The following is a 14,793-nucleotide window of genomic DNA, read 5'->3' on the forward strand; positions in this document are numbered from 1 at the left end:
ACAATTGAAGGATTTTTAAGTATATCATCTACTATTTCTTCTGCTTCTTACGTTTGGATTTTTCGTTCATCGATAACATTATTGTTTTCTACAATTTTGGAACATTTTCGTCAACACATTTAGGTGTGTTATTTCGATTGAACGATCATCATCAATAAATCTTAAATCCTGACTACTTAAATTCAGTTGACCGTTGGAAGACAAAGGCTTTCTTTCAGTTAATTGGAGATTCTCAAGCGGTGAACATATAGTACTTCTGCAATCTTTCAAGATTCGTCGCTATGTATTCGCGACAAACAGGCTTATCTTCCACCTACAAAATAATTTTCATGAAACATACTACTTTAATTTCAAAGTTTCAATTGTTTTACTTGTATCTCGCAATCTTGCCAATATTTCTCAAAACTGATACGTTCCAATCCTGTTGGAGTAACCGCGAATACCATTTCATCTGAAGTTGAAATTTCTTTAGAATGTGATCTTGAGATTGTTTTGGGAAATTCATTAGCCGTTATAGTTTTAGATGAAACGTCGGCATCTGATGGTTTGAGAATTATTTTAAAAATTCAAGTTATTCATTTATGATTTTAAATAATAAAATAAACCTTTGGTTAACTCATTTGGTAATTCGTCAGGCGTCTGTATTTCTTGTGTTTTATTCAAATCTCCATTTGCAACTGGCTGTGTAGTATCAGTTGTAGGTTGAGTTGTGTCTCCATCTGGTTTTGCAGCATGAGAAACAGAAAGTTTGGACACTGAATAAATGAAAGTGCGGAGATTGATTTGAGTGCACACTAATAATAATATAGTAGTTGTTATTGTATATCAAATTAATTATTTATATGACAAATGTCAGTATGTGATTTTATGTAGAAAAAAATATTATCACTGTAGTTATTTCATGAACAAATTATATAAATATATTGACCTCTCTCCCAACAGCATTCATCACTACCCGCATCGTCCAAACAAATTTGCACAACTTGCAAGCCTTCTCCATAACTGTCCAAACATTCATAAAATCATCAGGTCCAGTTCTATCATCATCTGAACTACTGGCACCGCGTTCAGAACTGTTGGATTGTGCTGAATCCTCCTGTTGAGATACAAAATATATAATTATTTTAAATTAAACTATGAAACTATTTTCATTCCTAATATTCACAAATAACCTCTATTTAATTAATTGATTCGAATTTGTTGAAATAGATTTTTCAATAAGGAAAGATGCATCGTAACTTCTCCTATGATGCTTTGAATAATGAATTAAATGAATTTTGATTTAAATTTTGTTTCCAAATATTAAGAAATCAATGAAACTATAAAATCATAATTACTAATCAGTGCTAACATATAAACTAAAAGCATTTTGTGAGTTCATGCTAATATACATACTTTTGCTGCTTGACAAATCACACAAAGCAAGTTCACACAAACAATTTACTAATCGTGAAAATTCTATTTGACAATAAACAGTACGTATCTTTTGTCCGTGTAATGTAATGTATTCTATCAGTATTGTAAAAACAGCGCACATTTATTAGGTATCATTTCAATTAACTTATTGTTTCATATTGGTATTTTATTTTTAACTTGTCGAGAAACTACACAGATAAACAACGACATAAAGACAATTATTACTTAAACTGAACGTACTGTTTGTCAAAAGCCAAGTAATGCCTTTGTCATGATTTTCTTCAAGTAGCAAAAATCCTGAAATCGTTAAAATGATGATTCAATATTAGAAGAATGATATGAGAATCAATATTAGTTATTGTATGGGATAAATGTTCACACAAAAATGTGAATATATTATATAAATTTGAGTGATAATAAGAAAATAAAATTATTCGAATATATGATTTTTTTAGTCAAGCATAAATTGAGAAACGAGCCAGTTATATTAAAAACCATCTTTACAGATGAATACTTCAATTAATATGTATTGTGTTAAAAAGCAAAATAAATGTTATAATTTCATTAATAGCATTGTATCCGATGATCAAACAAGATGAAAATTGGTTCATAGCATTTTGTAAATTAATTAAATCAATCAATATATTACTTGAACGGTTTTTGTGACCGGCCTGGCTATTTCCAATTCTACAGGTCCTTTTGGCGCCTGTTTAAGCAGATGCACGGCTTTGTGCAGGGGCTGCCGAGCTACTGATATTCCGTTGACGGCCATGAGCCGATCTCCTGGACGCAAACGACCGTCTTTTGCAGCTACCCCACCGGTTATTAAAGAACGAACCACAATCACAGTCTTGGTAGAATCCATCGGATCCTGAAAAAGAGAAGAAAATAATCATTATATGTTTAACATCAAAAATTTAATAAACTTATAAAAATTGAATAAAATGTTTGATTTATGACCTGGTAATCCAATATAGAAAAACCAAGACCATGGTCGCCTTTAATAAGTTCTAATTTTTCTGCTGAGTCTTTCCACATGGCGACTCCGCCCAAGCATCCCGTCCCTTCCAAAGACCTACTTCGGCTTGGAGGGCACGGACTAATTTCAGCTGAAATGTAAAATACATTTCGTATATATTATCACATTATTTGTCAATATTCTTATGAATTGCCATGTAAGAAAATGTAAATTGCCATGGTACAAAAAATTAAATATTATTTGTACCCGATCCATTTGTTCTGATTTAGGCACTACCTTCTTTCACAAAATCATTACATAAAATGTATCTTTTATTTATCAAATTCTATTATATTACCAGTATTGCTTGGCGTCATTGAAATATTTGAATGTGCAAAGGATGAAAGAGAACTTTCAGATTTAGCTTTTACTAGCCTCTCAGGAATTTGTAAAAGATTCTGCAAACTTCCTCCAAGTATATTCTGCAGAGGAGAAAACTTAATTGAATAATATAATATTACTGCAAGATTTGTAGAATAAACTAATCAAATAATATTCCGTGGTATCAAAAGTAAATTCATGCAATATAATATATCAATAAATGTTAGAGGAAAATAATCTCACGAATCTAAAATCTGGTCTAAAATGTGAGTTTAAATCTGTCAAAGTGAGTTTAAAACTATCAAAGTGAGTTTGAATAAATTAAGAGGTGAAATTTTTATAAGTGAAAAAAAAATATTTACTCGTGATGCAAAAGCTTTTTCGTGCTGTGAAGTGTCAATTATTCCTCTGCCAACTTCGTACGTGGTGCCATCAACTCCACCATCATTTTTTCCGGCTCTTATCCGACAGCAGACCAAGACGACATCAGATGGCAAGGCTTTTAAGAGTGCGACTACTTCTAAGTGATGGAGGCCAAGCAAACGCACCTTTAGATAATAATAAATATTGAAGTGGTAAATATCATACAGGTAAAAATAACAGATAAATTGAAAAAAATTATAAAACAATAAGGAATTCTGCACTATACTTAATTGACAAATTACTACCAAAGATAAATTATTATGTTAACTATTATTAAACTATATTTGGTGATAAACTGATGAATAGATAAATATTGAATTTAATAATACAAAGTTTAAAAAAAAATGAATTACATTTAATTTAAGCAATACATTACACACTCACTCCGTTAACTTCGAGAAGTTCGTCACCAGCACGAAACACTCCTGCACGAGCTATTGGACCACCAGGCCTAATTGAACGAATATAATGATGTGGCCTTAGTTCTACTCCGCCCTCGACGTCTACTGTGCCTTCCAAACTTATACCCAGGCCACCTCCTGGTTCTTTGCAGACTTCAGCTACCTATAATGTAAATGACAATATTTACAGTACATTTTGGATATGAAACTAAAAATGACTACACTTCAATAACTAGAAGAACCAATTTAGAAATTAAAATTTGTGGATAATAAAAGATTTGCGATTCATAAAAAGAAGCAAACATGAACTGAAACTGAAAAACATTAGATATAATTTGCACAAACTATATCCCTATTGACTAACCACTATGCGAACATCCTTGCCCATTTCCCGTTGCCATCTTGACTTCAGTGCTTTGTTCGCAGCAGTCAACAACAAACCAGGTGTAGTACTGGTGCTAGTAATCGATAGATTATCCTGGTTACCGCTATCTTCTCTCTTAATATTTTTAGTATCGGCGGCACCTGTTATTACAATTTCGACATCTTCATTTGTAGGCGTGATCTCGACTGTTTCATCAGCAGCCGGTTGATCACCTTGCTCGGTGTGCACCTCAGATTCTGTTACGCTGACTTCGGTATCGAAAAAACTGTAACCGTCCTGGAAAAATAGTTTGATCATTAAATAAAATTTAATAAAAATAAAAGATAAAATTCTCCTTAGGAAAGAAAATAAATAATTTATAGATGGAAATAATTCAAATTCAATAGTATGTAAAAATGTGGCCGTGCAGAATTTCGTTATAATATGAATTTTCACATAAAACGAATTAAATATTTACAGGAAACGAAATATAGATGTAAAATTGTAGTCATCATTACATTATTATTTAGCAGCAGTAGTCAGAAAATTATCGAACTAGAAATACTGAATCTCCAAAAAATCCCCAAAATAAAAAATTATATCGTGCGCAACACTAATTTGCAATTAGTGTTCAAACATCTTCATAAGATAATACATATATTTAAAAACTCGCAGATTGTGTTAATTAGCATATACATATATATTCTAACCTTCAATTTCCAAATTCGTTTTAGGTTGATAATTGATAAATAAATAATAAACATTTTGGAGATTAACATTCAAATTATCATAATTTGTTGATGTTATAATTTTATCCATTATCCAAAGTAGTACCTGAATTTATTATATGCATCTCATGTTATTTATATAAAACAAAATAAATATCAAACAATACTACATTCGGATCCAAAATCTCATTTTTCTAGCCCAATTTATTTAGAGGTTCTTTATAATTCAAGGAGTATATAGCCAAAAGCAGTACATTGGATGTGAATATTTCATGTTGCAATTCGGTAGTTTTACTGCTTTTTGGTGAGCGGCATAAAACGAGAAACAGCTCACATAAAAATTCCTCTCTCACAACATTATTTAACATTAATCAATGTATATTTCACATGCAGGTGTTAATTTAAATACCGATTAATTATCTGGGTTATTGGCTTTTGGCTATACATAACTGACAGAAAATAAAGCAGCAAATCTGACAGAATTGAGTGTAACAAAATGACATTGTAACAGAAAAAATAAATATAAAAAATTAGGCATATTTGTAACTTGTAATAATTCGATAATTATGTGATAATTTCTTGAAAAGATTTTCATCATGTTACGCCCAAAAAAGTAATAGTTTAGTTTTTCACTGTGTTGGATCATTTTTGAATCATGATTTGGAATACTAATAAAATGCTAATATATATATATACATATATATATATATATATATATATATATATAAGATTATAAAAGACATATGTGAAAGATATATGTACATAATTGTAAAAAAAAGTTTTTTATGTCGGCATCCACCGAGTAAAATAAGTAAGTTTAAGTTGTGTAATTTGTTTTCTGGTAATTATATTTTTTTTTTATATTTATTATATTATTATCTTCTATTATTTATTATATATTTATTATATAATTAAATGTTTTTTAATTTTATCCATAAAGAAAGTCAATCTGGGACTCAAAACGTATAGAAGACTTTTTACAAAAATTAATACCTAGTTCTCTTTTAATTATTGGATGGTTGCCTGTACAGATTTATTTTGTTTTTATACGTGTATAATTAAAACCAAGTGTGATATTATATAAACATTTAAAAATAAAAGCACTATATAAATTATAAGTTTAAAACGTATAAAAATAATTTGCCACGTGCGTTTCTGTCCAATTTTTCATTCATCGATCTTCTACTTTTTAAACCATTCTCATTTATTAAATAAATTCAAATCTTTTTGAATAATAAAATAGGTAAAATCATACACGTATACAAATTGATTGCTAGAATCATAAAATTTATTGATATTTGTTGAGAGAATTGTATTCCGATAAACATTCAATGCCACACGTGTTTATTTTTGAACACCAAACTGCGCTATTGATCATTTGCAAACCTTTGATTGCTATGCGGACTGATTAATCCTGCAGCCACCAACACAGCACATATCACTATAGACAATTATATGAGAAGAAATATCTTAGCACTAAATCTATTGTTCACAAAGGTATTATTATTCAATTAAACGAAGGCAGTCACGTTGTATAAATTAATTGACCAGTCGACACTGTGAGATAATTGCGAAACCGCTACATATCATAACTGACTCCGCATCGCGCACGTCTCAAGCAGAACTACTAAAATAATACTTTACTAAACTGTTACGTAAAAGACGAACGTGCTACTGAACATGATCAAAACAATAAATGCAATGCAAATCTACATCTCACAGGACCGTATTTCATCATCAACAATAATAAAAAAAAATAATATTGAAATGGATTATTAAAAGAAATTTTGAGTGGCCCCCAAAATATGCACTGAATCGGCTGATTAATAAAGACGTCGACATCAGCTTAGTAAACGATAATATACAAACTATTCAGATAAGTGAAAAAGCTGTCTCGAAAATCACACAAACTTACTTGCCAAAACACTACATGGCACCGTTTAAAAAATTTAAAATTATATATAAATACTTAAAATTATTGGTATATATAATAAGGCCGAGACAAAACAGGGCTTTATAAGTTATAATTATATATAGGAGCGCAGAATAAGAAAACATGGAAGCAGAAGTTTGTGAAGAAAAATGCATAAAAGTGTATAAAAAAGAGTTTAATAATAATGGGAAAAGCAAACCAGAAAGGGAAAGTGAATCATTGATTTGTGGTGGCTTCCACACCATGGAATTTCCTTCGGGCAGACTACTATTCATTATAATTTTTATTATAATAACGCTATAATTATGAAATTTGAACCAGGAAATTCATAATTCATAACTTAATAGTCATAATTTAAAATTATAGAAAAAGTTGGAATAATATTTGAAGATTTTCAGGAATGATTTTTATTTGTCTTAAAAATGAATGAATAAAATATTTACTTCTGAGATCTCAAAAGTTCAGATTTTTTTGTAGAATATATAAAATATTAAATATTCTGCAAATATTTAAAATAATACAATATTCTGCAAATATACTTTGGAATAGCCAAGGCTACATTACTACGCATTTCATTTTACATATAAATCACTTATTTACTCACAATCAGTATTTTAGACTTTATTCTCGATAAAAGCTTGTAATTTCAAAAACAATACGTGCATTGCAAATCTATATTTTACAGGATCGTACTAAGTCATAAACTGTAGAATAACAATTCTTTAATAATTTACCATCCAAAAAAAAAATCGAAAGCAGAATATAACATATTTTAATATCAGAAGAATTATATATTATTGTCTCAAAAATTATTCATATACATATAATATGACCTTGATTTTAAAAATTAAACCCAAATATACGCAAATATGAAAAGCTTGAAATAATTTTTCAAGATTTATATTCAAGGAATTACTTCTATTTGTCTTAAAGATAAATTAATATTCATCACGCCATAGTTCATTTTTGTTATTATTTTTGTATCACTGTTTTTATTTTATTTTATTTTAACTTTTTTCATTTTATATTCAATTTATTGTATTTTTTGTATTATTTTTTTTGCGCCTATCAATTTTGTAAATAAGACATTAAAGTCTTGATTAACAAAAATAAAATATAACAAATGAACGAAAAATTCTAATAATCTCAAGAGTTAAGGATTTTTGTGGTGATTTAAAACAATAAGTCATCTTTTTAAACAAAGATGAAATACGAGGATCATTTAAACCCACTTGCCACAGAACTACCAGGACAAGATTGAAAAAGAAATTCATATTACATTTATATATGTCAATTCAAAATCTCTAATAGTGGGCAGAAAAATTTGTATTTTTATAGTCTTTTTTTCAAATTCTACTTGTCCATTTTCGAACAGGTGTAAATATTACAGCATAATAAAATAACTTTTGAAAAGCTTATGCTATATAATAACGAATTTTAATTCGAACATAAATAACATATTTAATGAGTATTTTACGCATTATTCGCTGTAAACGCTAGTAATTTGAAATTAGTATATCATAATCAGTCGAAATTTTACTGGTACATATATGTATTTGATTTATGGTTAATATAATATAATTATTACTCATTGCAAATGGATATACAATCATTTGTATAAATTGAAAAAAATAGTTTTTGAATTCCAAACCATCTAGTTTCTGACTGTAATTTTTTTGTTCAAAATGTGTTTACTAATAGTAGAAAAGTTTTTATATGAAAATGATGAAATCTCGCAACATACGAGATGATCTTACATTTTGTGAATATAATTGCGTTTTGTTAGTCACATCTGAGTAAAAAACCATACACGTTTCAACTATTGATTGCGGTTTTGCGGTGCAAAAAAGGTTTGGTCACCTCCATATAGTCGTCACACCAAACCGACATCGTCTCTAACGACGTCATAATTCTGCGCTCAATAAATTGTACGCTTTCGAATGGCATAAAGAATTTTATGATTTTATAAAAGTTGTATTTTGGACAAATAAAATCCAAACGGACCGTAACAATGGAAAATTCACATTACCTCCCTGGAGTTACGTAAAAGGCCGTAAAGCGGCATTGTGAGGGCTTTATGAATAAATGCAGTTTTCAATGGTTTGGGGATTATTGTATATAAAAAATCCCCAGGAACAATAATGCTGAGTGTCGGTTTACGTCACTTTCGTATCGATCATCAATCAATCATGAAGACTCGTTAATACCGTGCTCTCAGAGCGAAACTGAATCTGATAGCAATTACGAACTTATGCAAATCGATTAATTATAAGTACGGTTAATGATTCATTTATGATATTACATAGATCAATCAGAACACATTGTCATTCAATTTTAATTTGAGGAGGATCAATTCTATACTTCAGCAGCAGAAATAGATTAACGTGTACGCGGGGAGTAAAGTTTCAGCAAGGTAGAAAAATTGATAGTCATTTTGTTTTTAAATTGGTTGTGGTATTCAAAATTTGGTCAAATACCGTTTATAAGGATAGTAAGATTATCATACTTTAATCGTTATATGCAAATAATGCTATAGCATCCGTGTCAAGTATAATGCTTCTTTTTTACGCTTGTGCTTTTCCAAGTTATTTTATGACTATGGGTAAATTTAATATAATGGTAAAACCTGAAAAATCAGTTAGTCATTATCTTGGCAGATATAAATTATACGATTTTGTACATAACGTAAAAGTTAAATTCAAAATAATTTTCTTTAAGGCTACTATAGCATTCATCTCAATCGGAAATAATATAGCATTCACGTCCGCAAACTAGTTAAAATAGCTCAAAATTTTGACAAACTGCAAATCAAACTATTGTAATACTGTCCTTAGTAGCAGAATTAATCGTCGAGAAACTGTTTGACTATTACAAGTAACTTACACCAACAAGAACATAAAACATAAAACATGTTGTAAGTATATGTCGTGAACATCACTGGCAATTATCATTAATATTTTTCATTTTTTAAATATTTTATAAAATTATGTAAAGTATTAACTATAATCATAAAAATGAGTTAGATAATTAATAATAATTTTTAATTTAAATTAGCGATACTGAATCCCGAATTGACGTAAATACTAGCAAAACAATTAACACCTTGAGCCGATGCAGAAAAGTGAATGATTATATTTGTTTAGTTCAAAGTAATGCGCAAAAAGTTAACATACGTTATATTTGAAAGTTATAAACACTGTAACATATTATATTTAGCATCCGTTTACATCTTACTAATACTTGGCTATTCTTAGATCAAGTTTAAACTAATCACCCAATTTTATTACTATTTTTGATATATATAATATATATATATACATATATAATATATATATATATATATATATATATAAAATCCAGAAATAATTTTAATCTTAATTTTTAACATGTACCTAAATTTGAAAGACAAATTATTTTCTAATCCATTCTGATGGTTAATGTTATGAACAATTGGATATGCAATAGTAGTTTTTGTTTCAATTGTTTTTTTTTCATATAAACATGATATCCTTGTACATCTTATAATCGTTAATTCCGTAAATAAATGATTCATTCTATAATGAAGAAATTTGCGCCCAGATTAATGTTGACCATGCGGCCATTTCAATACATACTTTACATTTAAACTTCCTTATAATCACAATTAAATAAATTAGTCTCAGTTGAAAAACAACTCACATTCTCGACACGCATGTAGTATAAAACTTTCAATCTATGACGGTGTATAAATTATTCTTATCGGTTATCGCCCTAAAACTTATGCTTTTAGAGAATTAAACCATCGTCACATGTAATGGAATAGAATAACAAATTCTATCAAAATGTATATATATAATGGTAAGTATAATATATATATATATATATATATATATATATATATATATTAGGATGGTCCTTAAAATGGTCATTTTTGAATTTTCTTGCTCCCAGGGGCTAAAATGGTTCCAAATAGATAAAAAACAATTCTCTGAAGGTTTTAGCTCTTAATATTAACGTTTAGATAAAGCGCAATTCAATCAAACTTCGTATAAAAAGGGCATAAAAAAAATTTGAAAATTTTAAAAAAATGTTTTAGGTATAACTTAGCGACAAATGAATGAGTTTTATTCATTCATTTGTTCGCTAAATTACATGTAAAAAACATTTTTAAAATTTTGGAAAATTTTACCAAGCCATTTCCATGCAAAACATTGATTGAATTGCGCTCTATCTAAACTTTAATATTAAGAGCTAAAACTTTAATATTGAGAGCTAAAACTTTCAGAGAATTGTTTTTTATCTATTTGGAAGCATTTGAGCCCCTGGGCGTAAGGAAATTCGATAATGATCATTTTAAGGACCACCCTAATATATATATATATATATATATATATAAATAAAATAATATATATATATATATAATATAATAAAATAATAATATAATAATAATAATATATATACGTAAAAAAAATCTCACCAAACAAAATATTCTATCAATAAAATTATTTATCGATAGCGTGTGCTACGATGTCTTTAATAGAGCATTTTTAAAATAATTTAATATTATTTTAAAAATGTTCTATCTACGAAACTATTTTTACAATGTTGAAAATTCACATTCGCTAAATATTTCATAAATTATTCATAATTTTTTTCGGAAAATACTTAAACAAAATCGTCGCAATATATTAAACAGTTTTTAGTTATCTACATATTTTTCATAATCTACCGCTGTCAATGTCACTAACTATATTATAATAACAAAATGTATTTCAAAATTCACGATTTCATTCCCGCATTCTAAATTATCGAAACGAAAACCTGTTATAGATAAAAAGGCATAATAACGATTTTTTCAATACTCGGTTTTAATCTAAATAATTAATTTTATTCCTATTATTAATTAGTAATATAATTTCAAGTGGAAATCGTCCTTCGTGGGCATAACTACATCATTCAATCATATGATAACTATTAGACGTAAGAGCTAATATAAAACTCCACATATAGGCGAATGGTAAACCGATGGGTTGCCTCTCATAAAATACGTTAAATCATAAGTCTTCAACAAACAGCTTATAGAACATGTAAAGTAAGACTTCTGATTGCTGTTTAAACAATGAAAAAGAATGAGTAAATATTTAGTAAAACGAGAAACTTACTATGCTGACGCTAAATTTGGGCAACGAAGTAACGCTAGGCGATGGTGGACTTGGAGGTGATTTGAGAGCCCTTTGTGTTTTAAGCGCCCTTCTGAGGTGTTCCAGCTTAGGACCGCGAAGGTAACGCTCAAGCCGCAGCCGAACGCGGTTGCCGGTGTCACGTAGAATCTTCACAGCCTCTGGATTACTACGAGAACGTAAGGAAACCCCATCAACCTAGGTATAAGAAATAATAATATATAACACCAGTTGATATGAATAGAAATATATTAATAATATTATATTTATGAAAATTATTTTATTTATTTTGAACTTCTAAGAAGCAGATATTATCTTGTGCATACTATTGTAACATGTTTTTTGAAACAAATATTTAATTAAATGTAAAAATGCAAAATTTAATATTCTATTATTTTAAATAAAATCATTAAGATTTTGTGGGATATAGTAACATATTCCGAAAAGTTCTGGATAATTAATTTGATTGCTAACCCCGTTTTCATAAATAAAGTCATTCAAATAAACATCTACCTACGTATCCGAATATAATTATTATACAAACAAGGATATACCCGTACATCGTATTGAAATTTGTGGAATGAGAAGGCTTACAAAAGTATTTGAAGGCACGTGCCAGGAAATAAACAAAATAGCTTATTTCCCATCTACTCGGATAATGTCGCGGGTTATTATTTTCTTATTTTCCAAGATCAGAAGTGTTCTTTATTATATTATCGAGCGACTTCATGCAAGAGCATACAAATAACCTCTGGAAATAATAACTTCTCAAGGGTAAAAAGGCAAATAAAGAATGCAACAAGGAAAATGCTACTCTTGGAAAGTTTTATCCTTCACGAACTCTAAGAAACTAAAATTCATATTTTACATTTTTATTCAAAGAATATAATTTTTTAGATATTGTTGTCATAATTACAATTAACAAATATGCATTAATGAAATTTTCATTATGTTACCTCTATAATACGATCGTTGAGTTGGATTTGTTTAGACATGAACGCAGAACTTCCTTCACTTATGCTTTTCACAAAAATACCGGATAACTCCTCTGGAAATATAATTATTAAGAAGATTAGTATAGAGTTGAATTTTATGAGAATTTATTCATTTTATTTATTACAATTTTTAAAATTATGGAAAATTATGATAAACACATTTTGTAAGATTATGGATTTAAATTTCAAATTTTTAAAATATCACGAGAGTTTTGTAATAATTGTGACGGTGCAGTTGGAAATCATGATAAAAATATAATTATCAAGAAGATTATTAGTATAGAGTTCAATTTTATGAGAATTTAATCATTTAATTTATTACAATTTCTAAAATAATGGAAATTTATGAAAAATAAACGTTTGGCAAGATTACGGGTTTAAATTTCAAATTTTTAATATATCAATAGAGTTTTGCAATAATTGCGACGGTGCAGATGGAAATCATGTACTAAATTCAGATTGAGTTATTTTAAATTTAATATTATATATTTTTGACTAAAGTTTAAAAATTTCAAATTACTTATATAATGAATTATCTTCATTGAATTGTTTACTCCTAATTGTATAATTCTCAAATATACATTAAATTGGAAATTACGCCTATTTTAAAATAAATTGAATACGTTATTTTATTGAATAGGACAGAAATTGTAAATAAACTTTAGCACGTTTATTTATGATTGTTTTATAGGCTTCCGAGCTTACGTTAACCGCTATTTTATGGCTCTTCGGTGAATCACTTGCACAGTTTTTATTATCGCAATTTATATTTAATGATCTAGATCTCCTATAAAATTGAATTTTGAATTTTTTCACTTAATAATATAAAATGTCGTTATAAAAATGTTTTGTTTTGTAACAGCATCTATATAAAAAATAATACTACTTTCTTGATAAGTCATTTAAGTCATGCTAATTTATAATTTAAGTCATATTAAGATTTGAATACAAAAATTTTCTTGCCACAACATGAATCTATACATATTACATTAACCACAAAAACTCTATCTTGATACTCGTAATTAATGTTTTATCCAATGTTTAATCACCATCTCACCTTTCTCACAAACATAACCAGCTACAGTAATACCAAGTCCAAAATCTGCAGTCTTTTCCAAGACTACAGTGACTCCTTCGACAATATCTACAGAAGAATCACCGTCCAGCGGTAAAGAATTTGGGTCGTTTGGAGTGTTTGTATTTGAAGATGTATCTTTTGGTCGTAAATGTGCTGGCAAAGCCCCTGGCACGTGAGATACTATAGTGTCTCTAGTTCGGCGAGAAGCACCCGCAGGAATCGGATCGCGGACGACATCAATTATTGTTGGGGATGACTAGGGGAAAAAGATAAAAAAAATTAATAATAATAACTGATTTATTAAGATTTCCTTAAATCTTATTAAAATCATTGCTGAATTATGTTTCAAATATCATTTTTCTATTATCTTACCAAAACCGTGCTCCCATTAGTCCTGACGACATATTGATCCGGCAGAGACATGGACAATTCTCCTGTGTAGCCCATTTCAAGAAGATGCTTTCCTAATTGTTCTGTGTCTCCAAGTAATCGTGTCGGCACTATGGGACCATGGCTACCCAACGTCTGTATAATTATAAAATCATCTTGTGTATTTAATTGAAAAATAATATTATGTAGAGATTTAGAATGTAAAGGTATAATGAAGGTCTTGAAAATAATTAAAAGTCTTATAATAATTGTTGTTGTTTTAATAAATGTTTATCACATTTATCACTGGTGAAGTGGCGTTGAATGCCAGTCTATTCTTTTCAAATAACGCTGCTTCTGTTAATTTAATATAAGACTTTTATCACTAATTGTGACTGGTAAATTATTGTAGGTTGAATGTAAGATTATTATTAATTCATATGCGTATGTAAATACGGCACTAAATGTTCCAACAGTCATATGTCAATTTTCTAAACATGTATATTTAGTTCAATAGTTCAAGATAGGGTTACCCCGAAGGTTTGCGGTTTAGCAAACCCGTTGCTGAATAACACCATATCTAATTCA

The 14,793-nt window shown here is 28.6% G+C and overlaps 1 protein-coding gene and 1 long non-coding RNA gene across 2 annotated transcripts in view; both read right to left on the reverse strand.

The window, feature by feature from the left end:
* Nucleotides 1-14,793, reverse strand: part of LOC113366817 (patj homolog) — a 62,771-nt gene that overhangs the window by 14,393 nt on the left and 33,585 nt on the right. Inside the window, exons 5-12 of the mRNA XM_026608471.1 lie at nt 14,209-14,361; nt 13,816-14,092; nt 12,720-12,811; nt 11,746-11,961; nt 3,944-4,240; nt 3,563-3,742; nt 3,118-3,303; nt 2,747-2,856 (exon numbers count right to left, since the gene is read on the reverse strand). Coding sequence (XP_026464256.1) covers nt 2,747-2,856; nt 3,118-3,303; nt 3,563-3,742; nt 3,944-4,240; nt 11,746-11,961; nt 12,720-12,811; nt 13,816-14,092; nt 14,209-14,361 — 1,511 coding nt within the window. The remainder of the gene's footprint in view (nt 1-2,746; nt 2,857-3,117; nt 3,304-3,562; nt 3,743-3,943; nt 4,241-11,745; nt 11,962-12,719; nt 12,812-13,815; nt 14,093-14,208; nt 14,362-14,793) is intronic.
* LOC113368347 lies at nt 271-1,019 on the reverse strand. The gene is made up of 4 exons (XR_003366385.1): nt 929-1,019; nt 606-719; nt 372-538; nt 271-313 (listed from the first exon to the last, which is right to left on the reverse strand). It is a non-coding gene; the product is annotated as an uncharacterized LOC113368347 (long non-coding RNA).

The sequence above is a fragment of the Ctenocephalides felis genome, unplaced genomic scaffold (assembly GCF_003426905.1).
Source record: "Ctenocephalides felis isolate EL2017-DRISC unplaced genomic scaffold, ASM342690v1 CF-g0.4_SCAFFOLD_01170, whole genome shotgun sequence".
Classification (NCBI taxonomy): domain Eukaryota; kingdom Metazoa; phylum Arthropoda; class Insecta; order Siphonaptera; family Pulicidae; genus Ctenocephalides; species Ctenocephalides felis.